The sequence below is a fragment of the Raphanus sativus genome, chromosome 6 (assembly GCF_000801105.2).
Source record: "Raphanus sativus cultivar WK10039 chromosome 6, ASM80110v3, whole genome shotgun sequence".
Taxonomy (NCBI): Eukaryota; Viridiplantae; Streptophyta; class Magnoliopsida; order Brassicales; family Brassicaceae; genus Raphanus; species Raphanus sativus.
In genome coordinates this window covers 12,303,771-12,331,123 of record NC_079516.1, presented here as the reverse complement: position 1 = coordinate 12,331,123, position 27,353 = coordinate 12,303,771, and the positions used below count along the sequence as shown (strand labels likewise).

The following is a 27,353-nucleotide window of genomic DNA, read 5'->3' as shown; positions in this document are numbered from 1 at the left end:
GTTGCTCGATCAAGCCGTGCCTCTTGATCTTTGGTTGATTATGTCAACCAACAATATTATGACAAATATGCTTATAATCCAACAACCTATTCATTTCAGCCAAAAACTTTTCATTTCACTATTGATATACAACATAGTCGCATTATTTGATTCTTCTAGATAACTGAACATGCTTATGAGTGCTGAAAAATCCTAGTAGAAATGTGTGCACGGGTATACAGGGAGGAGAAGTGTAAAACAACAATTAGGGGGATAAAATAAAATTTCACACGATTGAGGGGACTATTATGTCAATTTTGAGAATATCTTTAGACTTGTTCTTCAATATACAACAAATCTAGTACAAGCAAACCATTCAAGTTTCCAACAAACTTCACCGGTCATCCGCACGGCCTCTTAAAATCTGTGTCAGCTTCATTAACTAATCACCGCCAAATCAGATCAACCTTCTCAGGTTCTTCTTTGACTTTTGCAATCTATTTATATATCTTCCATAGCCATTGTTCTGATTCTCTGGTCTCTGAATCTGCTGACGTGTGATCTACTAAAACTTAACGTCTTTTATTTCTGGCTTTGATAAGATGGGTAAGTATAAGGTCATGAAACCGGTGAACGAGGTTGATGTTTCTTGTGTCAAATATAAAGAAGAAGACATCAAAGGTTCGTTAATACAATGCAGTTTTGGTTCTGTACGTTACATAAATTTCAGACACATGTCTTAACATGGTTTTATGTAACTTTGCAGCCCCTCATTTGACTGGCTTCTTGTTCAAGTTGTTTGTTAAGATGCTTGAAACACCATTAATAGGCTCATTGATTGTAGAGTCATTGAAAAAGAACAATGGCATGACCCAGGTCTGTTTTTTTATCAGACTCACTTTATAATCATTCAAATAGTTACATATATGCTTCTCCTTGTTGTGACTTGCAGATTTTTCGGAACACAGTTATACCAGAAGAGCCCATGTTTAGACCTGTGTTCCCATCTCAAAGTATATGTTGTATACTTACTTACATGAAACTTTTGTTTAATCATTACATATACTTATCATTGTTTGAACTTAGAACCGGAGCTTGATGTTGTCCTTGTTGGAGAAGATGAAAGCCCTGTAGACAGATTAGAAACAGCCTTGAAGTGTCTTCCTCAATATGATCCTTCTCTTAGCTTCAACGCAGACTCAAGCTCATCCTTCCGTTACTGGAAGATACGTGATTACGCTTATGCTTATAGATCTAAGCTGACAACTCCATCTGTGGTTAGTCATGTTAATTTTCAAAAAAAAAAAAAATTATTGTATTTATTTTGGTACATATCTAAGAACCTTGTTGATGATTTGTAGGTAGCAGAAAAAATTATCTCAATCATAGAGGAGTTTAGGTATGACAAGTCTCCAACACCGTTTTTGATTAGCTTTGATGCTAATGAAGTTAGAAAACAAGCTGAAGCTTCTACACGTAGGTTTGAAGAAGGTAGGTAACTTTGCAGACTCAGAGATCCATTTGTAGTAACATATTCAGATATGTATTGATCATGTTGAATGTGAGTTTTTGTAGGGCATCCAATATCAGTTTTAGATGGTGTTATTATAACAATCAAGGATGATATTGACTGTTTACCACATACCACAACAGGTGAGTAATGTCATTCTTATGTTTTTTATTTACAAGATACCTGTCATAAGATTTGTCATATCTTTTAGGTGGAACAAGATGGCTGCATGAAGCTCGTTCAGTGGAGAAGGATGCAGTGGTTGTTTCTAGACTTCGTAGCTGTGGTGCAATCTTACTTGGCAAGGCTAATATGCATGAGTTAGGAATGGGGACTTCAGGGAACAATTCGAATTACGGGTAAGCAAAGACAGCACAGAACACAAATCTTTACTTGTCTTAAAACTTTGTATGCTGTGTATTGCAGAACCACAAGAAACCCGCATGCACCTGAAAGGTACACAGGAGGATCTTCTTCAGGTTCAGCAGCTATTGTTGCATCTGGACTATGTCCAGCTGCTCTAGGAACAGATGGTGGAGGTATCATCATCAAAGTTATCTTTGATTTGTTTGATCTTGCGTTGTATGGCTTACTCGTGTCTGGAAATGCAGGTTCTGTTCGAATCCCTGCATCACTATGTGGTGTAACTGGACTGAAAACAACATATGGTCGGACAGACATGACAGGGTAAAAGAGTTAATAGAATCAAGACCTTAAAAACAGAAAACCTTTATTGTCTTTTTAAATATGTGTATGTTCTGTTATCTCTACAGGTCATTGTGTGCAGGTGGAACAGTGGAAGTTGTTAGTCCAGTTGCTTCATCCCTAGAAGATACTGTCTTGGTGTAAGTATTTTCTTTCTTTCTTAATTAGCCTAGTGAGTGACCATATTGTTTCTATCATTGGCATCTTTGTAAAGCAGTCAACAATAGTGAGTGGAGGAGGCATAACACAAAAGTAAAACTGTTCAAAGCAAACACACACATCTACCATTTCAAATGTTCAATTTTTTGGGGCTAATCTGCCTTTGTGGGTTTCTCAGGTATGCAGCAATCTTGGGATCTTCATCTGCAGATAGACTTAACTTGAACCCGGTACATTGAGTTGTAATGTATTCATTTGACTTCTTGCAATGTGTTCTCCTATGACTTGGTCTTTGATATTATTCTGCAGACACCACCTTGTCTTCCCAAGTTATTGTCTCACAATGGAGGCAATGCTATAGGATCTCTAAGGCTAGGGAAATATACAACGGTGAGCTTTTGATGCAGAGAGAATATTTAGAAAATATTCCAAATATCTTAATTATTTAGTCTATTATTTATAGTGCCTTAATTTTCATGTAATGCAGTGGTTTAATGATGTTCATTCAAGTGACATCTCTGACAAATGTGAAGACATCATTAAGCTCCTATCAAACAACCATGGTTGCCAAGTAAGCTGATCATTTGAATATGTTTCTATATCAAAACATAGTTTCATCCAAAATCTCTATGTGGTACTAGATAATGGAAATAGTGGTTCCTGAACTGGAAGAGATGCGTGCAGCTCATGTTGTGTCGATTGGGTCTGCAACTTTGTGTTCTCTTACTCCTTACTGTGAAGCTGGGTATAATATTATTTAAGCTTTGTTCTGATTTCAGTAGGCAGTAAACCTTGGTCTGAACCATTTTCCTCCATTGTCTTACACGTTTCAGGAAAAATTCAAAGTTATCTTATGATACACGCACCAGCTTTGCGATCTTCAAGTCATTCTCTGCTTCAGACTATATTGCTGCTCAGTGTCTTAGGTAATTGTAATTGTGTGAACTGTATAAGTTTTATACAACAATTCTCTCTATAGTGGCTGCTTGCTTGTATATGTTACAGGCGAAGGTTGATGGAGTATCACTTGGATATTTTCAAAAACGTTGATGTTATTGTGACTCCTACATGTGGGTACGTAAAATTATTCCATGTAACCAGAACATTTGCTTTCTCTAATGTCTTCAGATACTTTACTTTGTTGGTGAAATGTTGTTTTGTACAAGCAGTATGACAGCTCCTGTGATACCACTTGAGGCTGTGGAAAATGGAGAAACCAATTTTCAAGTGGCAGGTTGGTCAGACAAAACACTCAGACTTCTTCACTTTTGGTGTTACTTTCTCTGTCTTATTCAGGTACTGTAACTGAGAGTTTTCAACTTCTGATATCAAGATTGCTTGTTTTTTTTCCAGCTTATCTAATGCGGTTTGTTGTAGCTGCAAATCTCCTTGGCTTCCCTGCCATATCTGTCCCTGTAAGCAATGTTTAATTTATATTATTATCTAAGTACACTTGGACCTATAATGTTCATACACTTGTTTCATTCTTGCAATAATCATTTTTACAACAAACATATGGAAAAACAAAAACAAAAACGCAGGTTGGGTATGATAAAGAAGGGATGCCAATAGGATTACAAATAATGGGAAGACCTTGGGCTGAAGCTACAGTTCTTTCTCTAGCTGCTGCTGTTGAGGTGCACACACACTCTCTCTCTCTTTCTTTCTTTCTCATTCTCTCTGTAATGGCCACTGAAACGGGGTCTTGTATATATTGTGGCATATCTCAGGAGCTGGCTCCAGTTACCAAGAAACCTGCTGTATTTCACGATGTTCTCAAGACAAACAGAATCCATACAGAGAAGTGAAAAGGCAAAGAGTTTCTCTGAACTGGATGTTTAGTTTATCTGTGGTTACATTTTGATCCATCGTGTTTATTTTCTGGTTAAACCTGATATAATTATAAGATAGAAGCAATAACTGGAGGTGTTGACAGACTATGATTCATTATTATAATCTTTGTTACTTAAGTCTCAATTAAGCAAAGATAAATCAAGTTTGTCAGTTGTCACAAAGTATCTTTGAGAGTTAATAATAAATGTTGCATACAAAGTTGAGGCACTGAACCGTCTGATCCCCTTTGAAATCTTCCCCGGATAATCAGTCACTGAACTGTCTGATCCGAAAATACTGCGCATTTAAACATGAAAACCGGTTACACTATAGTTTGGTTACCTCTCCAAAAGCAACACACAAACATTACCCGACACATGGGTCGATATCTTAGCTGAACTCATTCTCAGGAACTTAAAAACAGAGTGAAGACAATGTTTCAGCAAGAAGTTAGACTTGCTTGGGCAAGGAAAGTTAAAATGTGTCGGAAAGGATTGATTTTTACTTGTAAATGATTCAGTTGTTGATGAACTTTTTGTAGTTTTTTTTTTTTGTTTCTTTTCCAGGATACCTTCACAAAACCAAAGCACAAGCACTGAACTAAGTTTGAGGCAAGGAAGCATGCAAAATGCAATTATTTGCATTAAACATACATTAACATGATAGAATAATTCTTTTTTTTGTGCAACAAATTCATTTTTCATAATACCAAGATCTTTTATAGACATGTTTGTTCGTTATAAGGTTGGTGTAAATCAAATCTATTATCAGGTCCTAGTTTGATGAATATATTGTTTCCTTTCTATAATTGGTGCAAATTTATAGTTCGATGAATAAATTGATACTTTCTACAAATAGCTTGAGAGAAAAGTAAATGGTGCAAGTTTGTAGTATGATGAAAAAATTAATACTAATTTCTACAAATAGATTGAGAGAGAAGAGGAGATTAAATAAAAATAAATAAACAATTGGTGCAATTTTATCGTTTGATGAATAAATCGATCCTTTCTAAAAATAGATCGAGAGAAAAGCGGAAATCAATAAAAATGAAAAATTAACCATTCGACGCCTATAATTTAGTTCAATTTTGACTTCTAAACATCTTTATAAACTAGGAAGCATATCCCATAGAAAACAAAAAAACAAAAAAAGTCACAATAAGAATAAATATTTTCTTTTTATATTCAGTTTCTCCAAGAAAAAATGGGAAGAATATCATTAGCAGTAGGTTTAGTGTTACTAGTTGCATTAAGCAATGTATATGAAACACAAGCTCAAACTCAAGGGAAGACGTTCTCAGTACTAGATTATCTGGCCCTGTTTCCCAAAACGGGCAAAGAGTTTGGGCCTTACGCTTCCAAAGGTTTACTAGATTTCGTAGGTGCCTTGGAGGGCAAGTCTCCCACCACCGTAGAGTTCAAGAACTTCTTCACAAATCTGAAAGGTTACATAACGAGTTGCTTTCAACCGGCACCACCCGGATCAGGCAAATCTGACCAGCTCTTCACGGCTATTTCTGCATTGAAGGGTTCCCTAGCCGGAACATCAGTAAGTTTTCATTAGTCATTAACCAAACGAGTGAATGATCATTGTAGATAAAAATCGTAGATAATCCAAAAAGGTTTAATATATCATAGGTTAAATCATAGTTAATTACTGTGTTCTAGCATGTTGGTTGCAGTTTCTAATGAAAAAAAAGATTGTGTGTATTTTTGTGATAGTTTGATTCATGGAGGTTGATCGAGGCGTTGGTTTCAATGGAGAAAGTTTCTACTGAGATGAAGACAAGCACTTCAAATGTAAAAATGCCTGATCCACAATGGGAGAGGTTGTCCGGGTCTATGTTCGAATGGGTCGGAAGGATTGGTCTATTTGTGAAGGCGGTCTCCGAGATAAATGGCAAACCAATCGATCTAAAACAATTTGATATTGATTATACCGACCCTACATATGCGTCTCTTTCTAAACAAGCTGGCGTTCGTCAATCAACATCACCGTTCTCGTTACCTGCCTATTTAAGAAACATTCCCAAAACGGGAAAAGAGGTTGAACCATTCGCTTACAAAGGCATGCAATCCTTCTTACTTGACCTAGAAACTAGGTGTCTTGCAAATAAAGAGTTCAAGGAGTTCTTTGTTAAGCTGAATGACTTCATGGCCAGCTTCAAGACGGTCTCACCTGATACATATTCAATAGAGAGCGATACTATTACAACTAAAGCTATGCACCTCTTCTTAGCTTTGTCTCCATTGGATGGTACCAAAGCTGGAACATCAGTAAGTATTCACTCCCTTAGACATTTACTCGATGATCTGAAAATTTTAATCATTAGACCAACTCCACGTTGGTTTTGTTATAGATTTTTAACATATATATATATATATATATATACATATATATATGAGCATGTTCTTTACATTTTTTTTGTTTTTTTAATGGCGATAATAGGATCCGTGGAAGCTGGTTGATGGTTTGGTGACAATGGGAGATTCTTTGGTTGAGATGAGGAAGAGCGGTCCGGGTGCGGTAACGGTTGAACAAAGTAAGCAACTGACATCGTCCATGTTGAAATGGGGTCGAGCAGTAGGTGAATTCGTGAAAGCAGCTTCTGCCAAGAAAGGAGTAACTATGGATATATCTTTTGATGCTTCTCCAACTAACGCAGCAGCTGGAAACGGTGGAAGTGTCCCCACAGGACAATCAGCAAAGACTAAAGCTTAGTGTAACTCTTCAACCAAGGCGATTGAGACTTTTCATTGTTTTTTTTAATTATTATTTACTCAGACAAGAAAAAAAATTACAGAATGTGAGAGATGATTTCAAAGCAATATGCAGTATGTTTCAAACATCTCATCCTAAAATGTTTTAGTGCTAAAATTATAAAATTTGTAAATTACATTATAACTTCATTTCAACAATTATTATTTTTCCAAGTGATTAGTTGTTTGTTGATTTATGTTGGGACTTGGGAATAAGCTTTGGCCAAATTAAAACCGGAAACCAAGAGCTGAACCGAAAAACTTATATCCAAATCCGATGCAAGGTGTAAGAATATCGAATAGATTCACTATTTCTACTATTAACACTAGGTAAGAGAACCGTGCGATATCGCACGGGAACTCATTTTATAATAATAAATGTAGTATAGTTTATTTACAAAACAACATTTTAGAAAAAGTGGTTTACAATTGTTTTCAAAGAAATATATGTGTTACAAAATTATTTTGCATGCATCTATATTTTTTTATTGATGATACGAAAATATATATATTATGTTTATAGGTTTGGTTGTAATAATTATAAACATGTCAATACAAAATAATATATATGTCTTATTATATGTTTATCTAAGTTATTTAAAAATCTTGGAAACAACTGAATATTTAACCTTATTTACGCTACAATCAAAATTTTGTACGTTGTGTGTATACATAACTCTTTAAAAAAGTTAAACAGTTATGTATAATTAGAATAGGTAAGAATAAAAAGATGCAACTTTTAGTAACTACTTTAAAAAAAAACACACAATTCTTATAACTAATAGACTTTAAAGATGATGTTAAAATAAACAAATCCACACAGTAATGAAGCAAGTTTCTCTCCTGGTGTTGACACATCAGACTTTAAAATGAATATGAGAATGACATGTCAATAAATGAAAAAATTGTAAGAACCACTCACAACATTTTGTCTCTCCACGTCACATTTCTACGCTCTCTTCCTTTCTCGATAAAATAGCTCTCAACAATCAGAAAGGTTTCTTTGATCTCCCCCTCTCTTCCTCTTTCAACCTGATCGAGAAATCAGATGTGGTCTTCGCTCTCTCTCTCTCTTCCTCTTTCGCATCGATGAGAACAACTTCGGAACCATTGATCGTAACTTTTTGATTCATAGGCAAAGGGAAGACGAACTGCGACGGGACTTATAGGATTTTTTTGGCGAGGCCCGCGGTTGTGTGAGAGCAGAAGACGATTCCTCTGGACCAAGAAAAGGAGAGGCTGGATTAGTGGTCGGAGTGGAAGTGTGAGAGGAAGAAAGCGACAGAGGAGAGATCGGCGGAGGAGAGGAACGAATCGACGATGAAGTTAGTTTTGGAGATTCGGTTTGGTTGCAGGATTAGGAGAGGTGAGAACAGTGGTTTCAGGGAGGGTGTAGAAACGGAGGTGAAAAGTGGTGATGAGTAGAGTTCTATAGAATTGAGGTTTAGGGTTTCTGTGTTACCGTCGTTTAGGGAAGAAGACAATGAAGGAGACAAAGGCTGAAGAATTTTAGACCCAATCAGGGATCTTCATCACTCTCTTCTACAGTTATGTGGCTGAGGCCGACGAAAGTTCCGGCTTTTCAAGTCTCTTCTCCGATAACAACCTTTTCCGGCGGCCTATGCCAGAAACCAACAAACCTAATATTGTTTAAATGCTTGGTGTTGACAAACCTAATATTGGTGTTATCGGAATATTGTCCCTGGAGAAAGTCTGGTGGCGGCAGTACCAGAGAGTCACAAGAAGTCTTGGCCAATATGGTTTGGGTTCGCGAAGAGGTAAATACCTTACTTCTTTTTGTTGTTATCACCTTGTTTGATTGCTGGAATGGTTACTTGTTTAGTAGCTTTAGTAGTTAGAAAATCATTAAAATATTTGAACTTTGGACTTATTGATCAATTCTAGAGAACTTTGTCTTCTTTGGGAGGAAATATGTGTAGTACAAGATCAGTTTCTCATATTTGCTTCAGACACTTGAGTAAGCACCGTCTATAACAGAGCATGAGCTCTAACCACAAGATCAGTTTCTCATATTTGCTGCAGACGGACTATGGGAACATCTAAGCTACCACTGATTCTCTCTACCTATGTATGATGTATCACAAACAACGTTGATGTATCAAACAAGTAATCCATCCTCTCAGTTGCAGGAAAACTGTGGTTAGACATCCACAACATCAAATGATAGCTCCTTGCGGTAAGAAGATGCATCGTATTGTCCACATAAACTTTAAAATCATATGCATGCCTTTCAACAATCTCATTTGTGTGTTATTTTATTAAACTGTTCAGGATTGGACCATAATTACGGTAATGTGACGTGAAGACACAGCAGCTTATCTCTGTGGTACACTCCTCTACATGGAGACTAATGTTCTTTAATTTGTGAAATAGATTTTTATTCACTCGTAATAACTGTTATTGCAGGTTTTCTTGGATCAGCATCGTACAGGTCTTGTATTTGACTCAGGCTTTAGTGGAGAAGGTTAATTTTCTTTTTGCTGTTTACATATCACATATATTTCTGTATTCCTAAGTTAGTATATGATTGGTTTATGGTCGAAGTAGAGTAGTTGTAGTAAACACAATGGGTTGAAGCTGAAACAAAGAAGAAGATGGCGATCCTAGAAGATGATGAGGAAGAGGATGAAGGTGAAACAGAGGAGGCTCATGTGAAGAAAAAAAGCCAAAGAAAGAGACGCAGTAGAGTTTTTTTGGTTAAATTTAGAGACGCAGTAGAGTACCTTTTTGAAATGATGCAAACTAATCGGAAACAAGACTTGTTTGAATCTTCAATCTTGCATTGGAAACTTTTTGAATGATCCATATTTGTTCTCAAACGAAAAGCATAAAACATGGGAAAGAAGAAAAGCAACAACTCAAGGAAGTTATTGAAAGCTACTGTTATTTTGGTTAGTTAAAAATCTTTGAGTTTGCTTGATATATTAATCTAAGTCTAGATCTTAGATTGTCAAGTACTTATTTTGTGGCTTAAAAGTATGGACAAGGTATGGAGAAAACAAAGATTACTAATCTGATTTTCTTATATAAATATGTAGCATAAGATGTTGTGTAAGATATGAAATATTCGGTTTATCCATCTCATCTTTGCTATCTACTTGAGTACATTTCATTCTCTCTTTTTACAGCAAACCTTTCTACTTATTACTTATTTTACCAAAAGAAACAGAAGAATATATACATATTAACGATATATTATGAGTATGTAGGAGATTCTCAACAGATTCTCGAGTACTCGTTCGGAATCGTTCTATCCAAGGAAATTTTGTTTTAGTTTTTTTCAGTGTTTTTAAAAGGGGAAATTCTTGGGTTCACCCCACCAATAGAATTTCGTTATTTTATATTCAGTATTTTTAAGAAAGGAAACAAAATATTGCCAAGTTATATTATATTTTTAAACTAGAAAAATAAAAATAAATAAAAATAATATTAACCGCAAACAAAAACACGTTTAAAAAAAAAATATTTTTAATACTATCAGCAAACACTAAATCCTAAACCCTAAATACTAAACCCTAAACCCTTGGATAAATCCTAAACTTTTGGGTAAATCATAAACTCTTGGTAAATTCAAAACATTTGGATAAATTCTAAATCCTAGAATTTAGGATTTATCCAAGGGTTTATGGTTTTCCCAAATGTTTAGGGTTTAGTATTTAGGATTTAATATTTTGCTGACTGTGTTAAAAATATATTTCTTTTAAATCCAAAGATTTAGTATTTATCCAAGGGTTTACCATGGATTTAAGGTTTAAGGTTTAGTGTTTTGTCGACGGTATTTTAAATATATTTTTTTGCGACTACTATTATTTTCTATTTATTTTTTATTTTAAAAACATAATAAAACTTGGCAATATTTTGTTTCCTTTTTTAAAAGATACTGAATATAAAATAACGAATTTCTATTGGTCGGGTGAACCTAAAGGTTCACTTTAGGGGTGAACCCAAGAATTTCTCTTTTAAAACCGGACCGGCTAACGAATCAGAAATATTTTGGTTTATCGATTATTGTGATTCGATCAGTTCGAATCGAGTTTGATTTGATTAAACTATTAATGATATTACTACTCATGAACTCCTACACAATTTCAGAATCCAAAATTAGAATCAGGTTGACGAGATTATATCGATCTGATCAAATATTAATGTACATCACGGTTTTGCGGATATGAAGAAACTTTTTATTATTATGTAGATTTTTAATTTGCGTATCTGTTTGTCCATATACGTATATAAGTATTAATTTCTCAAAATATTTAAATGTAAGAGAACAGAACAGCAGAAATTTTCTCAGAGACTTTTGTGAATATGTAATATTTTTGAAGTTTGTTTGTTTAAATTGATAATGCAAGAAGAAGAACATTTAAATTGCTATATATTATACATGACAAACACATAAAATAATTTCCACACGTAGAGCAAGTGAACCAAAATATCACTTTCACTTCGAAAACCGTTTTTCAAAAAAGAAGATAACTTTCACTTTTGTTAACTGTCTAACTTTTTAGTATTTAATCACAAATTAGGACAAGAAAACAAATATGTAAGAAAATATGATAATTGTTTAGATTATAAATATCTTAGTACAAAACTTAGGATTAGTATCAAAAGTGTATTTATTTATATATTAAATTTATGAAGAAATCCCGCAGCGTAGCGCGGGTAATTACCTAGTATATCTCAAAGATTTTATGATGAAACAACACAATCTTTGCGATATATTAATAATTTAACTTATTTTCAACAAAAACATCTTTTAAAATAAAATAATACAACATTTGAAACATATTTACAATTTAACATTTTTCAACAAATGCAACTTTTAAGATGAAAACACACAAACATTTGTGTATCACAGATGTAAATCAACCACTTATCACCGTTCAAATGCCATTATAGTTGATTCCTCATCGCTTTCTCTTTCTAAAACATTTTTACTTTCTCTCTAGATTTATTTATTTTAAATATATAACTCAACTCATTATCTTCTATTTGCATATATAGATTATAGACAAGAGACACTATGTGAAAAATCACATATGTTCAAGGAAAAGACACATATGTTCACTATAGAAAAGACACATATATTCAATAAAGAGACACATCTTTTAAGTGAACAGTCACATATATTCATCTAATAAAAGAAAACGAATCTCTTAAAGTTTTTTATATGAAAAGTTGCATTTCTCAATTAGTTTTTAAATTGAAAAGTTGCATATATTGCTTATGAAAAGATACAACACTTATTTTTATTTTTTTTTTAAAGTAAAAATTATGAAAACATACACCATTTGATATTATAATGAAGATTCATTTTTTTTGAAAATACACAACTTTTCTTTCAACAAAGAAGAAAAACACAATTGTTGGAACTTGGAATTACTTGGTTCATTACTAAAAATTACATCCACCAAAAGTTGCAATGTGTCATTTAAGAAGTTGACATAAACCTTAAAAATTACAAGAATAAATCAATAAGACTAAATTCAACCACGCAAAACATATTAAGAACTAAACTACGCTGATTGAAAGTTCTAAGCCGCACACCTTTAACCACGATCAGAGAATGAAATGTGAATAAAAAAACCTGTTTTTCCATGGACCGCCTACTCACCAGCGTCATACCAGATCAGAAAGGAACAAAACACAAGACAAGAGACAAAATTAAATTATATAAAGCTAGGGTTTATTACAAAATTGCTTGCTTCACAAGACACTTGGTAAATGGTGCACTTTAATCTTATGGACTGGATTAGGATCGATGGCTTCTGGTATGATCTCCGGTGTATCACAGCGTGGCTTTCTGATGACATTACATGCGCCTCCAGTGGCTCATGATTGATAATCGTGCCTGGTCGCGTTGGAACGGTGGCTCATTCGTTCTCCATAACGGCAACAAGCAACGTCGTTGGATCTTCAACATCAATGCTTTGTCTATGGTGGTGAATAATTGATCATGTCTCGTCGTCAATAACACAACGTCTCGTCATCAGTGTAAGGAGAACAAAAAGAATTGAAGAAGAGAAAAAGTAAAAGATATGATAAATGGAAAATAAAAGAGATCAAGGAGGAAGAAGACAAGAAGTGATCTTTCTCTTTGACTGATCATCCTTTTCTTATGTTGTTGTAGGGTTTTGCGTAGAAGAGAATAATCGGGTTGTTACAGTGGGCTTTCACATAATCAGCGGCTTTGGGTGGGCGGTAGTGAACGGAAAAACAAATAACTAACGACGTATGGCAACAGTAAAATCAAGACGAATATAAATGCAGAAATGAAGAATGATGATGAATAGATGCGAAAATAGAAAACTTTAAGTTTCAGTGTATAAACTTCAAAGCTTTTTGGGATAATAAATCAAACAATTAATTGAAAGGAATATAATTTTTGGCTATCAAACACGTAGAAATCTTCCTGGTGTTTTTCTGTTGACAAGTTTAATTTGAATATCTTCTAAAACTTTGTAACCAAGTAACTACACAGAACTTTCTTTTTTTCACTATTTTATTATTAGTTAGATTAGTATTCTGAGAAATGCATGGATAAAGGCTATTTATAGGTTTTGAAATTCTCATTGAATAGTCACAACTTTACATTTAAATAGTCGCATCCTTTAGTTTATAGGTAATTATTTTTTTTTGCAAAATTTTTTTTCTGTTTTGTAGGTAATATAGGTAATTATTTCGAAAAGATATTTATACAAATAGTCACAACTTTTCAATTTTAACTTCTCAAAAACACAAATTCTTAACCAATATTTAAAAAACACAACCTTTCAAAAACACAACCTTTCAACATAATTTAAATTCACAACTTTTAAAATTAATTAAAATTGACAACTTTTTGAAAAGACACAACTCTTCAACACAATGAAACTTCACAACTTTTCGAATTAATCAGGATTCCTATTATTCATAGATTTCATTTAAAAAAAATCTCATTTTTTGTTATTGATCCAAACAAGGAGAAATAATGAATATACTAGTTAATTCGGTAAGTAAATAGCCTATGGTAGGGTTCGTATGACATCAAAGGTTTCGTGGTGTAGTTGGTTATCACGTCAGTCTAACACACTGAAGGTCTCCGGTTCGAACCCGGGCGAAGCCATTATTCTTTTTTATTCACTCTATACATTGTGAATCTGTGACTGGTTTATTCCTTACACGTCCTGATTTCTTCCCTCTGCTAGATATATTATGTTTTCTCAGTCTTTCGTTTTTAGGTCATTTACTTTCTTTATGTGTCTTTGTTCAGTCATTTTAATGATCTCAGCAGGTGATGATCAGTCTTTGCAAACGGGACAGCAACATGTGTCGGCATATTCAACTCAATATAGTCCCGATTCATAGTAGACGACGTAAGGAAACTCAACCATTTTAAATCTAGTAAAGATTTTAAATCTAGTAAAGATTTTAAATCTAGTAAGACCATTTTACACTAAGCACACTCATATTTTGATTTCTGTCTCATCATCTCGTGTAGTCTGGTATTGTCATTGTCTCAAAAGACCACACGTTCACTGACACTTACGCTTCTAACTCTGAACTCCGTAGAAATAAATCGTAACTGTTGTAAGGTAGGGTAGCTATCAGCCTATCAGCTAAGACCATCTTTATCGGGAGCCCTTAGCAGCGTCCTTTAGTTTAATTAGGATTAAAAAAAAATGAAAAATAGAAATAAACATAAGGAACTTCTGTTTTGTCCCCTAATCAAGGCACGAACCTTGCTCTTTCTTCTCTATATCTCTTGCGATTTTCCACGCCTTCAGAGAGTTTCCTTTCAATTACACTCCATGGAAATCGAGGTCTCCAGCTCGACTCATGATTCATCAAACCCCGTAGTCGAGTTAGATAGTATTCGTGTCAAGCGGAAGACGTTGCAGAATCTGCTCGAGGATTGCCAGAGAGCTCTCGAGCTGCTCAATCTCACCGAAACAGGTCCCACCCGTGGCTCCCAAGAGGAGGATAATAACAGCGACTCGCCGGAGATGGAAGAAGAGGAGTTCTCTTCTTCTTCTGATCAAGAAGATCCTGAAACCGATAAAGTATCCTCCTTTTAATTGATTTGCACTATAATTCTTATTTAAAAGGTTGTGACTTGATCCACCATGGGATCTTTGTGCAGTTGTATGATCTCATCAAATCTAGAGTTGAAGGTCATGACTTTCGGGAAAAGATTGAGTTCGCTCAAGTCTCTCTTCTCCAAGATCTTCCTGGTATTGGATGAACTTCATTACAGTTTTTTTTGTCTTTGGTACTTGTAGAGATAAAACTTGTTGAATTTTGGCAGAAGATGGTAGCTCTTGGGACGTAGTTAGTGAAGATGATTATGTATGGGGTGAGGGTCAAACAGAAGATGATTATGTTCTTGTTAGGGAAGAAGATATTGCTGACGGTATCGTCTGTTTCATGGCTACTTATTTGTCTTCCCTTAACCAGACTAAGGTACGTACATAAAAGGTCTGTCTCTGTTTCATGTCTTATCAACTTTTGATCTCAACTTATTCTGAGTGTTGTTCTTTGTGTAGGATATCACCTGATCAGCTTCAGAAAGGTAACTCTTGAACTTCCATGTGTCACACACAATTAGAACCAAAGAAAGTAGCCCTTAGGGATATGTTATAGAGAATCAAAGGAAGTAGCCTATGAACATCTTGCAAAGAACACAGGCAAGCAAAGAAGAAGCTGGACTTGTGGAAGCTGCCAGAGATTCTTGTGGTGAATAAAGATGGTCAGTCGTGTCTTTACGAACAAAGCTTTTCATTCTTCAGGATTCATGACAACGGTTGCTGCTTTTCTCAAGATTCATTCATTGGTCCTATGATTAAAAAAGAGGTTAGATTGTTTGATTAGAAAAATTTTGGGCAAACAGATTTATACAATAGGCGGGGAAGAGTTGGCATATTGTTGTTCTTACCTTCACTACAAGAAAACACGGCGATATCGAGGGGCTTTTTCCTCGGTATTTCGTCGGAATAAGCGTATTCCGACGAAATACCGAGGAAAATGTCCCTCGAAAAAAACTCGTCGAAATTTCATTTTCCGTCGAAATTTCCTCGAAATTTTGTGACGGAATTTCGAGGAAACATAATTCCGAGGAAATTTAGAGGACTGTCCTTCGTCGAAGAGGTCCTCGGAATATATTGAGGAACAATTCCCTCGGTATATACCGAGGATTATACCGAGGGAGAAGACCTACGAAAATTTTCGAGGAACCTGTCCCTCGGAAAATTTCGACGAACGGTGTTCCTCGAAAATTTTCGAGGAAAGCCATTCGTCGAAATTTTTCGAGGGACAGGTTCCTCGAAAATTTTCGAGGGCTGCTCTCCTCGAAAATTTTCGAGGAACCCTCCCTCGGAATATACCGAGGAACACTTCCCTCGGTATATACCGAGGACATCTGTTCCTCGGAATATTCCGAAAATTAAATTTTTTAAAAAAAATATTTTTTTAAAAAATAATATTTTTAAAATTTAAATTCGTAAATATAAAATTAAAATTTAAATTAAAAACATATTATTTAAAATTCAAAGTCATACAAACGAAAAGAAAACATTTAGAGTTTTTGAAATAAATTAAACTACGGGGTTTGGAAGTCCGGGTCTGGCATGTTCGGGAAGTCGACGTTGGCGTTCGGGTTCATGCTCCTCATCATCGCCATCATTTGCTCGTTCAGCTTCCTCTGTGCCTCCCAGCCCGCCTCTTGACTCGCCACCATGGACTCCAGCGCAGATATGCGAGCATCCTTGTCCCTCATCTGGCTCAGAAGGACTTCTTGATCAACATAGGACGGTGGTGGTGCAGAAGCAGACGGAACCGAGGGAGACCGACGAGCCAAACCGAACAAACGGCCCTTCTTCTTTGGAACCGACTGAAAAAGAAAGTGTAAATTTAAATAATATAAAAATTTAAATAATATAAAAATGGATTGAACTTTAAAAAATGAACTTACCGCTTCAACGATTTGGTTGATCCGAACCCGAGGCAAGCCGGTCGATCCCGTCGAATCGTCATCCTCGGTTTGAAGCTGAGACACTTCCTGTTCCATCTGACTGTCGATGAGGGTGACCACATCCCTCACAACACCATCATCAATCTCGCCGGTCTTCTTGTTGGTATACGCCGTCTTTATTAGGCGGAGATGATCAACCGGCTCCCCCTCATTTTCTTGCGCCTTGAAAAAAACATAAATTAAACAAACATTAGTAATTAAAAGAAATGCACAAAAAAATATTAGAATCTTAAATAATATAATAAAAACCGACAAGCTTACCAAGCGATCTCCCAGACTGGCTAAAGACTGAGCACCCAAGTTATGGACGTACATGCCCTTTCCCTTACGGTCGCTCTTGCGGTTGGTGGAGTTGGTGGAAGAAGTTGCTCTGACTTCGTTCTTACTCCAATGCTCACTCAACTCCCGCCAGACCGTCGGGTCCATCCCCTTTGGAACCTTTAAAAAAAAATTGTTAAATAAATAAAAAAATATTTTAAAAAATAAAAAAATTGTATCATAAATAAAAACGAACCTTGTTTATTTCCCACTTCTTCTTCCACGAGTGCATCTGCTTCCCATAGTTGTCCATAACTTTATGGACGAAGTGGTAATAGATAAACAACGTATCATCGGCATTCCAGTTGAATTGTTGCTGAAAATAAAACACAATTAGTAGAAAATTAATATTAAAGATGAAAAAAATAAGTAAAAAATAAGTAAAAAATAGAAAACTTACCGCAAACTGTTGAAACCACATATGCTGCTTCTCGAGAGGGAAGTCGGTGAAAGTCGGATGTCCATTGTCGAGGGACGAGTACATCATACTGTTGATCCATCCGCTGATCCCGTTCCCGGATCGGTCAAACCTAATAAAAAGAATTAATTATTTTAGAATTAAATATTTTAAATGAATCAAATTTTAATGAAAAAAAAATAGGTTTAATTACCATGTCTGACCCTGTCCACGTGGATACTGAGTGAGATATGGAAGATGGTCACGACCCGGCTGTCGAACAAACTCCGCAACTCTCAGAAGTGCCGGATGAGCAGGAGCATGAGCAGGAGCAGGAGTGGGTGCCACACCGGGAGCGGGAGGAGAATGAGAGGGAAATGGAGAAGGAGATGTCTGGTAGGAGCTGTACGGCGATGCGGAACCCGAAATGGAGCCGCTCCCCGAACCACCACGACCACGACGCTGTCGAGAGCGGGTATGTTCCTCTTGAGACCTTTATATAAATAAATTTTATTTAATATATACAATTATTTATTTAATTTGTTAATATATTAAAATTGTTTAATAATTACAAAAAATAGTTTTGATATATTAAAAATAGATTTAATATATAAAAATAGTTTTAAATATTAAAAATAGTTTAATAATTACAAAAAATAGTTTTAATATATTAAAAATAGTTTTAATATATTAAAAATAGTTTAATAAATAAAAAAATAGTTTTAATATATAAAAATAGTTTTAATATATAAAAATAGTTTTAAAAATCAAAAAACGTTTTAAAAATCAAAAAACGTTTTAAAAATCAAAAAAACGTTTTAAAAATCAAAAAAACGTTTTAAAAATTCAAAAAATAGTTTTAAAATCAAAAAAACGTTTTAAAAAATCAAAAAAACGTTTTAAAAAATCAAAAACACAAAATAAATCAAAAAAAAATATACCAACAATCCAAACAACAATCCAAACATGCAAATCCTAAATATTCCATTCAATCCTAGAATTTTCTATCTAACAACCTAAATTTCGAGATCTATAAAGAGAGGAAGAGAAGAGATATGAACTTACATGGGAAGAGAGGAGAGGAAGAGAGGAGAGGAAGGAGGCCGAGAGGAAGAGAGGAGAGGAGAGGAGAGGAGATCCGTCGAGGAAGAGAGAAGAGAGGAGAGGAGAAGGAGAGGAGCCGCGAGGAAGAGAGAGGAGAGGAGAAGGAGGCGGTGAGGAAGAGAGGAAAATCGAGAAGGAGAGAAATGGGGAAGAAAAGAATGAAAACCTAATTTATGAGGGGTCCGACGGACAGGGTCCGTCGAAATTTCCTCGATATTTTTTAAGGGGGTCGTCGAAATTTCCTCGAAATTCTCTTGTTCGCGGCTAGGGTTTCCTGGTTAATGAAAAACAGTCCGAGGAAAACATTCCTCGAAATTTCCTCACAATATTGTGAGGAAATTTCGAGGAAATAGGGTTTGGGGTTTTGAAAACATCGATTTTTTTCCCTATGTCATTTCTTATACAAATGTAATTCATAATAATGAGGTTTCTTTGTATAGATGATCATAAATAATGAAATAACACAATTACAAAAATTATTGTAAGTATTTCCTTTAACGTTTATTAAAACGTATAAGTGTTTATCTTATGTTGTGTGGTTTTCGTCTCAATCCGCAAAACATTGTTTTCGGGTTAAAACCCTAAAGTTGGACTTTATAATCTGGCTAAGACACTTAATGAAGGTTATATACGTGTTATTCAATCCGCAAAACGTTGTTTTCGGTTTAAAACCCCCTGTTCCTCGAAATTCCGTCGAAATATTGTGAGGGAATTTCGAGGAACTACCAAAAATTGGCTAGGTCCTCGAAATTCCCTCGAAATATTTCGACGGAATTTCGAGGAAAGCCAAAAAATTTGTATTCCATCGAAATTTCCTCGAAATATTTCGAGGGTATTTCGACGAAAAAGGTGTTTTAAATCAAACCCCTAAAATTATCTTGGTCGTCGAAATTTCCTCGGAATATTTCGAGGAAATTTCGAGGATCTAGGTAATTTTTATCAAACCCCTAAACCGTTAAGGGTAATTCCGAGGAAATTTCGAGGAAACCCTAGCTTCCCTCGAAATTTCCTCGAAATTAGTATAAAAAAAAAAAAAAAAAAACTACTCTGATTCCGACTCATCATCAGCAGATGAATCTGAATCTGGATCTTGGTGAAACTCTCCAATAACTGGTTCATCCTGTGCGTGAACGACGGCTTCCTCTGTGAAGTCGGTGAAATCTACTACAAGGCCAACTCCTGCTACATCTTCTGCTGCACTTAAGTTACTGGATGTGATTGGTTGTAGTGGGTCTTCCAGCTCAGAACTCCCCTGAACTCGGCCTCTCGGGTTGAGTCTGGTAACAGTAACCCATGGATCATCTCTGTTTCTTATCCGGGGGTACTTGATATAACAAACCTGTAACATTTTAAAATTTTTTAGTACAAGTTTAAATTATTACACATGATGACCAATAACTTACCTGATCGGCCTGAGAAGCAAGAATGAAAGGATCATAATATTGCAGCTTTCGTCTCGAATTAACTGATGTAACACCAAATGCATCTGTTCTCACACCTCGATCTGGAGTGATGTCGTGCCAATCACAATAGAAAACAGTACAGCGCAATCCAAGCAGGCCTAAATACTTGATTTCCAAAATCTCATGTATGTGTCCGTAGTATACATCATCTCCCGATGCAGAACAAACGCCAGCATCATAGGTCGTACGCGAACGTTTCGTCTTTTCAGTTGTGAATGCATATCCTCGAGTACAAAATCTCGGATATGACTTCACAACATAGTTTGGTCCAACCACCATCTCGCGTATCCAATCGTCAAATGTTTCACCTCTGGCCAAACCAGCAGACACCTATTAATAGCACATATATATGAGTATAAATATGTGATAAATATTTTTTTAATTTCTATAAATATGTGATAAATGATTTTTTAATTTGTTTAAGGCACTCACATAAGTAAACATCCATCCAGCAAATTCTCTTTGCTTCATTTCTTCTAGTTCTGCCTCTGTAGCGTATCTATATTCGAACCGCTTTTCTGCCATGAAAATCCTGTGAAGACAAAAAATGTAAATAATTAAGATATAAATGTTAATTTGTTAAAATAAAATTTTGTAAGATAATAAACTTACCTCTCATATTGAAGAACATCTTCGCAGTTGGTGAGCAAATATGTTTGCAAATGACTGCGCTCCTGCTCAGTAAGTCGACGGTCCTTTGATTTTCCGCTAAGTCGTCCAACATCTGTGAAAATGTCAGGAACCGTAACATGGTATGTTGCCCGTTCGCCTCTATCATCGTGCCGTGCAGGTCTTCTGTTTTTGGTCTGAACTTCTGCTGGAAAGTAGTACTCAGCAAAGTTTGAAATTTCTTCATTGATCATCTGTGCGACTATAGAACCTTCCACCCTACTTAGATTTTTCACCATCTTCTTCAAATGGAACATATACCGCTCATACAGATACATCCATCTATACTGCACAGGACCACCAAGTTCCAATTCTCTTGCCAGGTGAATAACAAGATGCTCCATAACATCAAAAAATGAGGGAGGAAATATCTTCTCAAGGTTGCACTGAATCATGGCTATGTTAGTCTTCAGATTTTCAATACCTTCAAGAGTCACTGATCTGGCGCATAAATCGCGGAAGAAAGCACTTATCCCTGCTATTGCTTCATGAACATTTCGTGGTAATAGTTCCTTGAAAGCAAACGGAAGTAAGCGCTGCATCAACACATGACAATCGTGACTTTTTAAACCAATAAACTTTCCTTCCTTTCTGTCGATACAGTTACGCAAATTAGATGCATAACCGTCTGGAAACTCCACATCGTTTGAAATCCAATCGAAGAACGCATTTTTTCCCTCTGCATCAAGTCGGTATATGGGAAAAGGAGCCCTACCATTCCCATCAACATGAAGTTCTGAACGATCACATATATCAACTAAATCCAGTCTTGAATTCAAATTATCCTTTGTTTTACCTTGAACGTTAAGGATCGTGTTCATGAGGTTGTCAAAAAAGTTCTTCTCAATGTGCATGACATCTAAATTATGCCTTAGCAAATGATCCTCCCAGTATGGCAGATCCCAGAATATACTTTTTTGTGCCAGTTATGTAGGTTTCCAACAGCATCTACCGGAAAACGCGCATGTCCACCGACGTCTGGCGTCCTTTCTGCACCAAAATCTCTTAGTTGTGTCTTCAAACCTTTCCCACTAATTTCTGCAGGTGGACTGTCAAACACCCTCTTGTTCTTCGTAAACAAATTCCTACTCCTACGATAAGGATGATCAGGTGGTAGGAATCTCCTGTGACAGTCAAACCAACACGTTTTCCTTCCGTGTTTTAGTTGGAAAGCATCAGTATTATCTTGACAATATGGACATGATAGCCTTCCATGCGTTGTCCATCCAGATAACATACCATATGCTGGAAAATCACTTATTGTCCACATTAGTACTGCCCGCATTTGAAAGTTTTCTTTACACGAAATATCGTATGTTTCAGCACCTTGAGCCCATAGTTGTTGCAACTCATATATTAGTGGCTGAAGAAACACATCAAGTGATCTCTTAGGATGCTCTGGTCCGGGAACGAGAATGGAGAGAAACAAAAACTCTCGTCGCAAGCACAAGTTTGGGGGTAAGTTGTATGGTGTAACAATGACTGGCCATAGAGAATATTGTCTTCCACTCTTCCCATACGGGCTGAAACCATCAGTACATAATCCAAGGTAGACATTTCTTCTCTCATACGCAAAGTCGGGATACTTTGATTGGAAATGTTTCCACGCTTTTGCATCTGAGGGATGTCTAATCTCACCATCTGTTGAGTGCTCCGCATGCCATCTCATTCGTTGCGCTGTGCGTTCTGAAAGATACAACCTCTGCAACCTTTCCGTCAAAGGCAAATACCACATCCTTTTATATGGCACTGGAACTCTTCCACTCGTATCTTTATAACGAGGCTTCCCACAAAATTTGCATGTAGTCCGCTGATCATCCGCCCTCCAATAAATCATGCAGTTATCGCTGCATACATCTATTACCTGATAAGATAAACCAACCCCAGCTACGAGTTTTTGAACCTCGTAGTATGAACCTGGAGCTACATTATCCTCAGGTAGAATACCTTTAACAAAATTAGCTATCGCATCCACACAGTCTTCAGCCAAGTTATAATCTGTTTTAATGCCCATCAGTCTCATAGCAGATGATAAAGCTGAATGCCCATCTCTGCAACCTTCGTACAATGGTTGCTTTCCAGCATCTAACATTTCATAAAATCTCCTAGCTTCTGCATTGGGTAAATCTTCCCCTCTAAAATGATCATTTATCATCTGCTCAGTACCTACACCATAATCTACATCCGCCCTAATTGGTTCTTCTAATCTAACCGCCGGCTGAGGTTCACTAGTACTACCAAGTTCATAATCAGTTTCCCATGATGATACCAAATTTTGTAACTTCGTGTAAACCCACTCAATAATAGATGAGTCCAAACATCCCACTCTTTAATAACTTTTCTATTTTTACAATTAGAGCAAGGACATCTTAACTTACCTGTTTCTGCTTCCGGTTGTTGGCGAGCTACCCTCATGAACTCGATTATACCTTGATTGTATTCTTCCGTAAGCAATCTCGTGTCCGGATCCAAATGAGGACGATCCATCCAAGAACGAAAATAATTTGAAGAAGACATGTTTTTTTGGAATCAAATTCGTGAGACTAGGAGAGAAGAAGAAAAGAAATGGAGTGAATGAAGAGGAAGAGGGGTGGCTGTATTTATAGATGAAATTGTCCCGGCATACTGAGGAAATTTCGAGGAAATTTCGAGGGAAACAGCCATCTCCTCGAAATTTCCTCGAAATAGTTTAAATCCCCAACGGCTCTCCCAACGGCTCTCTAACGGCTACAAGATGTCGTCGAAATATTAGAAATATCCGTCGATTGTTTCCGACGACCCTGGTTTCCTCGGTATTCCCTCGAAAAATACCGAGGAAGTTGGTCTTCCTCGAAATTTCCTCAAAAAATAGTGAGGAAATTTCGAGGAAACCCCATTTCTTGGTTTCCTCGGTATTTTCTCGATATGTTGTCAGAAATTTTCGAGGAACTCATTTTCCCTCGGTATTTCCCTCAGAATCTGCGTGTTTTCTTGTAGTGCTTTGTCAACTAATTACTGAATATTTGTGTCATGAACTGAATATTTAAGAGACAACTCAAAGTCCTACCAATAATCTACAAATTTTAAAAAGTCTTTAGTTTTGTCCCTAAACATAAAAGTACTATTATAATATGCTAAGGGTTTTTTTTATGGTTCCTCCAATAATGATGCTCTAAGCAGCGTGCAGCAAAGTCGCCAGATGTAAAGTTAATGCGAAGTTGATTTATTTACATCAAGAAAAGTAAATGACAGAAAAAGTTAAACCTTGAAAGGTAAATTTGTTCCTTTTTTCTTTACTTGAATAGGTTATTCTTATAATGTTTGGGTAACCTTTATCTTAGATATAAAAAGAGAGAAAGTCACACTTACACACACGTTTTAGATTCCAATATTGGATTGTAATATCTCTCTAAAATTGTCAAAATATCTATTCTCATGATTTAACATCAAAGACTTGAAGTTGCAACTGCACGTGTTATTTAATTACCTCATTCTTAGAAATTGCAACTGTTGTTTTAACTTCCTAGAAGCTTGAAAGTGATTCTTAATGGGACATCACTACTCAAGCCCTAGCACTTGAAGTCGTGTTACATTTTTTCGACGCCAAAATCATATTGTAGCAGGCATTTTGCTTGTTAGCTGTCTTATTATACAGTCATCAGGTTTTGGTGGTTACTTTTCTTTTTCCAGATATTTAAATTTTCTCCTTTTTATTTTTGGAGTAAGACTATATGTTTGGGATTTAGTAGATAAGAAAGAGTCTTGTCTCATGTGATATCTCCATTTATCTTCATCTTGAGGGGAAGGATTAGTACCATAAACTTGGGTTTATGAATGCTTATCGTTTACAGTAGTGTAATAACTGGTAGGTCTTACCAGGAGTGGGAGTAGTCAAATATTTTGGATACTTGATGAGATAACACAATAGAAAATATTTTATTTTGGTATTCACAATAAAAACAGAATCCTATTCATACTACTTCCACTAAAAAGCTTTTATATGTTGGATACGAGATCAATCAATACTTGATATATTGGAGAAGACACCAAAGCTTTGTTGTTGCAGTTTCTTCCAGTTGTATATTTTGAGGGTGTCTGAATTTAAACAGTGACGTATAAATTTAAAGGAGACATAATTGTTTAAAGAACAAAACGGCGTTTACTTTATCTTTAAAAAAAAGTTGTGTTACAAACTCACAATAAATGATTTTTTTTTCTTCAACTTTCATCACATCTCTATCGCAATTTGATTCATTACTTGTTGTAAACAGCCGTCGTTTAGGTTAGAAGAAGAATAGAGAAGAAAAACGCATTGAGGCAAATACCCGTTTAGGGTTTCTTATTAATGATGTGATAATAATTTACAAACCCTTAGACCCATATTTATACAGCTTCAAAAACCCGATTTCCTTTTTTAATAGAAATAGTAATTTTCTTAAAATCGAAAAGGCATACCGTACCTGATTCCTACGTCCGATCCACGAGTGCTGGGCATTTTACTGGTACAACAGAGATTTAAGACACACAGATGCAACATTACTCCATTCTGTAATCATCGCGTGTATTACGAGAAGTAAAGAAATGAATGTCATGCTACAGATAAAAGTTTTAAGAAGAAATTAAAGATAAGAACGAAGGCGTTTACAAATAGTAATGATGTAAAAAAAATAGAACACAAGAAGATGTGGGCATCCGAGTATAAAGACTTGGACAAGTTTGACTTTGACCTTTGCCTAACTTCCATTTGTGTGATGGTTACGTCTACTGCACACAACAGTTAGCCAAAACTATATCCAATCTCCTCTCCCCTCATCTCATCTACCATTAATTAAAGTTTAATATAATAATTTATAATAATTAGCATCGCAAAAATTGAGTTGATTCATTGCTTACCAAAGTTCACAGTATTTCTCCATTATTAACACCACGTAGTTCATTTTAATCGTTTTTGTTAAAGAATGTTAATCGAAGACATTAACACACCTTTTCTTTTGTCATGTTTGCTTAGATCATAGTACGTACTCTTTTCTATAACTTATTTGCTTATTTTGAGCCATATCTATACAATCACTATTTTTCAAAACTAAAAGCATCTCCAATTTTTTTCTAAAAATGAAATAGTTCTATTACAAAAATATGTTAACAAAACTCATCTCTATAATAGAGTTCATCTATTGTAAAAGAAAACTAAAATTTGATCTTCGCATTCACGCAGATTTAATTCTTTTTATAGATTGTTTAATGATATTTTTAAATATATAGTAATTTATGTTTTAATTTCATGTTTTTATTGCATTAGTATAACGCAAACAATAAATACATATAAAATAAATGATCTAGTCTAATGAAATGAAATTACGAAAGTGTATTTGATTGGTTAATGAGGAAAAACCAAAGAAGGCATAGATCTATTAATCACGCGTGTGGCGTGGGCATGTGCGTGCGTAAGCGTAAGCAATAGATCATCCCAAAGTCCAATTTTTTATAATAAAAATAATAATACTAAGTCCACAGTTTTAATAGTTTAGAAAATATATTTATTATGAAAACCTTGGTGAAATCTGAAGCGAGGTTGAGGAGAGCAAACACACCTCCTATTCATTAGGGTTGCCTACTGATATGATCTCCTTTTTCTCATTCATCTGATGAATTGCTTAGTAAGTTACTTATAAAAAAAAATTCTTGGTAAGTTTCAGAAGTTAATAACAGTATAGAACAATAATAAGTATAATTATAATAATAAGCCGATTAATGAAAGCAGATAAATAACATAGAGTTTCAAAGTATTTCAAGAGAGAAGTGGTCCAAATAAAGGAGATAAATCAGTTAAACTCTAACAATTCTTTTGGGCAGTCTTTGAGTTTATGTGGATCTCAATTTAATAACAAAAGCCACTGATTGCTACTTGAGGGGGACTGCATATGAGTAAGATTGATAACTTTTAAAGTTTTCTTCATACCATACTTAAATCATTATTTTGTTAATTTTTAATTATTATTTATTAAAAAGCAATTTTATTATTAATCTAAATTTAAGTGTTGTGTTTGCAAACTAAATTTTGTATGTCAAGATTCAAGAATATTGTATTTGTATCCAGATTCGATACTGTATAGAAAACGGAAAAAAAAAATCATATAAAAATAGGATTGAGAGTGCAATGATAATGGGAGAGAGGCGGGTTTTGGGTACAAACAAAGGTACAAAATCTCAAGATGAAGGCAAAGGAAGAGAGCAAATGTGGGCACCATAATCCTGTGGTCGACGACCAAACCCATTTCAATGTGCGCCACGTAGATTATTGCGGGTGCATGATCTCAGCATGAAGTGTCATCATCACTATACCTCGAGATCCTCCTCCTCGACCTTGAATGCAATAGCCATTATTTTGGTTTGTAGCTAAGTTTTGTCGTTGGCGTAAACTGTGGACTTCGTTAATAAAATAGAAAAC

The 27,353-nt window shown here is 35.4% G+C and overlaps 4 protein-coding genes and 1 non-coding gene across 9 annotated transcripts; 4 read left to right on the top strand and 1 right to left on the bottom strand.

The window, feature by feature from the left end:
• Nucleotides 1–366: 366 nt before the first annotated feature.
• On the top strand, nucleotides 367–4,291 carry LOC130495968 (fatty acid amide hydrolase-like). The gene is made up of 21 exons (XM_056987648.1): nucleotides 367–454; nucleotides 582–660; nucleotides 746–855; nucleotides 932–992; nucleotides 1,066–1,256; nucleotides 1,341–1,470; nucleotides 1,555–1,632; nucleotides 1,701–1,848; nucleotides 1,916–2,028; nucleotides 2,101–2,176; nucleotides 2,263–2,334; nucleotides 2,532–2,583; nucleotides 2,663–2,743; nucleotides 2,841–2,924; nucleotides 2,995–3,098; nucleotides 3,187–3,279; nucleotides 3,359–3,427; nucleotides 3,523–3,587; nucleotides 3,707–3,768; nucleotides 3,895–3,990; nucleotides 4,084–4,291. Exons 2-21 carry the CDS (start codon nucleotides 582–584, stop codon nucleotides 4,159–4,161), a joined length of 1,842 nt encoding a protein of 613 aa, XP_056843628.1. The 5' UTR covers nucleotides 367–454; the 3' UTR covers nucleotides 4,162–4,291.
• A 1,098-nt stretch (nucleotides 4,292–5,389) lies between these two features.
• Nucleotides 5,390–6,907, top strand: LOC130495543 (uncharacterized). Its single transcript, XM_056986950.1, has 3 exons — nucleotides 5,390–5,734; nucleotides 5,908–6,462; nucleotides 6,635–6,907. Exons 1-3 carry the CDS (start codon nucleotides 5,390–5,392, stop codon nucleotides 6,905–6,907), a joined length of 1,173 nt encoding a protein of 390 aa, XP_056842930.1.
• Nucleotides 6,908–13,997: 7,090 nt separating this feature from the next.
• TRNAV-AAC (transfer RNA valine (anticodon AAC)) lies at nucleotides 13,998–14,071 on the top strand. The gene has a single exon. It is a non-coding gene; the product is annotated as a tRNA-Val (tRNA).
• Nucleotides 14,072–14,573: 502 nt separating this feature from the next.
• Nucleotides 14,574–19,323, top strand: LOC108805789 (uncharacterized). 5 transcript variants are annotated; one of them, XR_008935952.1, is made up of 5 exons: nucleotides 14,574–15,008; nucleotides 15,089–15,179; nucleotides 15,254–15,408; nucleotides 15,492–18,165; nucleotides 18,729–19,323. XR_008935952.1 is itself a non-coding variant. In XM_018577729.2 (5 exons), the coding sequence occupies exons 1-4, from the start codon at nucleotides 14,628–14,630 to the stop codon at nucleotides 15,501–15,503; spliced, it is 639 nt and encodes a 212-aa protein (XP_018433231.1). In that variant the 5' UTR covers nucleotides 14,574–14,627; the 3' UTR covers nucleotides 15,504–15,517; nucleotides 15,633–16,196. The 5 variants fall into 5 exon arrangements, 3 of the variants coding, with proteins under 3 accessions (XP_018433231.1, XP_018433232.1, XP_056845257.1); XR_008935953.1 differs by lacking the exon at nucleotides 18,729–19,323 and having other exon boundaries at nucleotides 15,492–15,798; nucleotides 17,895–18,360; XM_018577729.2 differs by lacking the exon at nucleotides 18,729–19,323 and having other exon boundaries at nucleotides 15,492–15,517; nucleotides 15,633–16,196.
• Nucleotides 19,324–19,836: 513 nt separating this feature from the next.
• On the bottom strand, nucleotides 19,837–21,855 carry LOC130495542 (uncharacterized). Its single transcript, XM_056986949.1, has 5 exons — nucleotides 20,870–21,855; nucleotides 20,690–20,789; nucleotides 20,198–20,587; nucleotides 20,058–20,133; nucleotides 19,837–19,877 (listed from the first exon to the last, which is right to left on the bottom strand). Exons 1-5 carry the CDS (start codon nucleotides 21,778–21,780, stop codon nucleotides 19,837–19,839), a joined length of 1,518 nt encoding a protein of 505 aa, XP_056842929.1. The 5' UTR covers nucleotides 21,781–21,855.
• Between the last annotated feature and the right edge of the window lie 5,498 nt (nucleotides 21,856–27,353).

What these genes read in the sequence shown, in the direction of transcription:
- LOC130495542 (XM_056986949.1), bottom strand. Translation starts at nt 21,780, where the DNA reads ATGCACATTGAGAAGAACTTTTTTGACAACCTCATGAACACGATCCTT. An exon ending in GATGTTCTTCAATATGAGAG is followed by an intron (nt 20,790 to 20,869) that starts GTAAGTTTATTA and finishes TTGTCTTCACAG; the next exon opens with GATTTTCATGGCAGAAAAGC. An exon ending in CTGGATGGATGTTTACTTAT is followed by an intron (nt 20,588 to 20,689) that starts GTGAGTGCCTTA and finishes TGCTATTAATAG; the next exon opens with GTGTCTGCTGGTTTGGCCAG.
- LOC130495543 (XM_056986950.1), top strand. Translation starts at nt 5,390, where the DNA reads ATGGGAAGAATATCATTAGCAGTAGGTTTAGTGTTACTAGTTGCATTA. An exon ending in GTTCCCTAGCCGGAACATCA is followed by an intron (nt 5,735 to 5,907) that starts GTAAGTTTTCAT and finishes TTTTTGTGATAG; the next exon opens with TTTGATTCATGGAGGTTGAT. An exon ending in GTACCAAAGCTGGAACATCA is followed by an intron (nt 6,463 to 6,634) that starts GTAAGTATTCAC and finishes TGGCGATAATAG; the next exon opens with GATCCGTGGAAGCTGGTTGA.
- LOC108805789 (XM_018577729.2), top strand. Translation starts at nt 14,628, where the DNA reads ATGAAAAATAGAAATAAACATAAGGAACTTCTGTTTTGTCCCCTAATC. An exon ending in AAGATCCTGAAACCGATAAA is followed by an intron (nt 15,009 to 15,088) that starts GTATCCTCCTTT and finishes ATCTTTGTGCAG; the next exon opens with TTGTATGATCTCATCAAATC. An exon ending in TCTTCTCCAAGATCTTCCTG is followed by an intron (nt 15,180 to 15,253) that starts GTATTGGATGAA and finishes GAATTTTGGCAG; the next exon opens with AAGATGGTAGCTCTTGGGAC.
- LOC130495968 (XM_056987648.1), top strand. Translation starts at nt 582, where the DNA reads ATGGGTAAGTATAAGGTCATGAAACCGGTGAACGAGGTTGATGTTTCT. An exon ending in AGAACAATGGCATGACCCAG is followed by an intron (nt 856 to 931) that starts GTCTGTTTTTTT and finishes TGTGACTTGCAG; the next exon opens with ATTTTTCGGAACACAGTTAT. An exon ending in ATAGACTTAACTTGAACCCG is followed by an intron (nt 2,584 to 2,662) that starts GTACATTGAGTT and finishes ATTATTCTGCAG; the next exon opens with ACACCACCTTGTCTTCCCAA.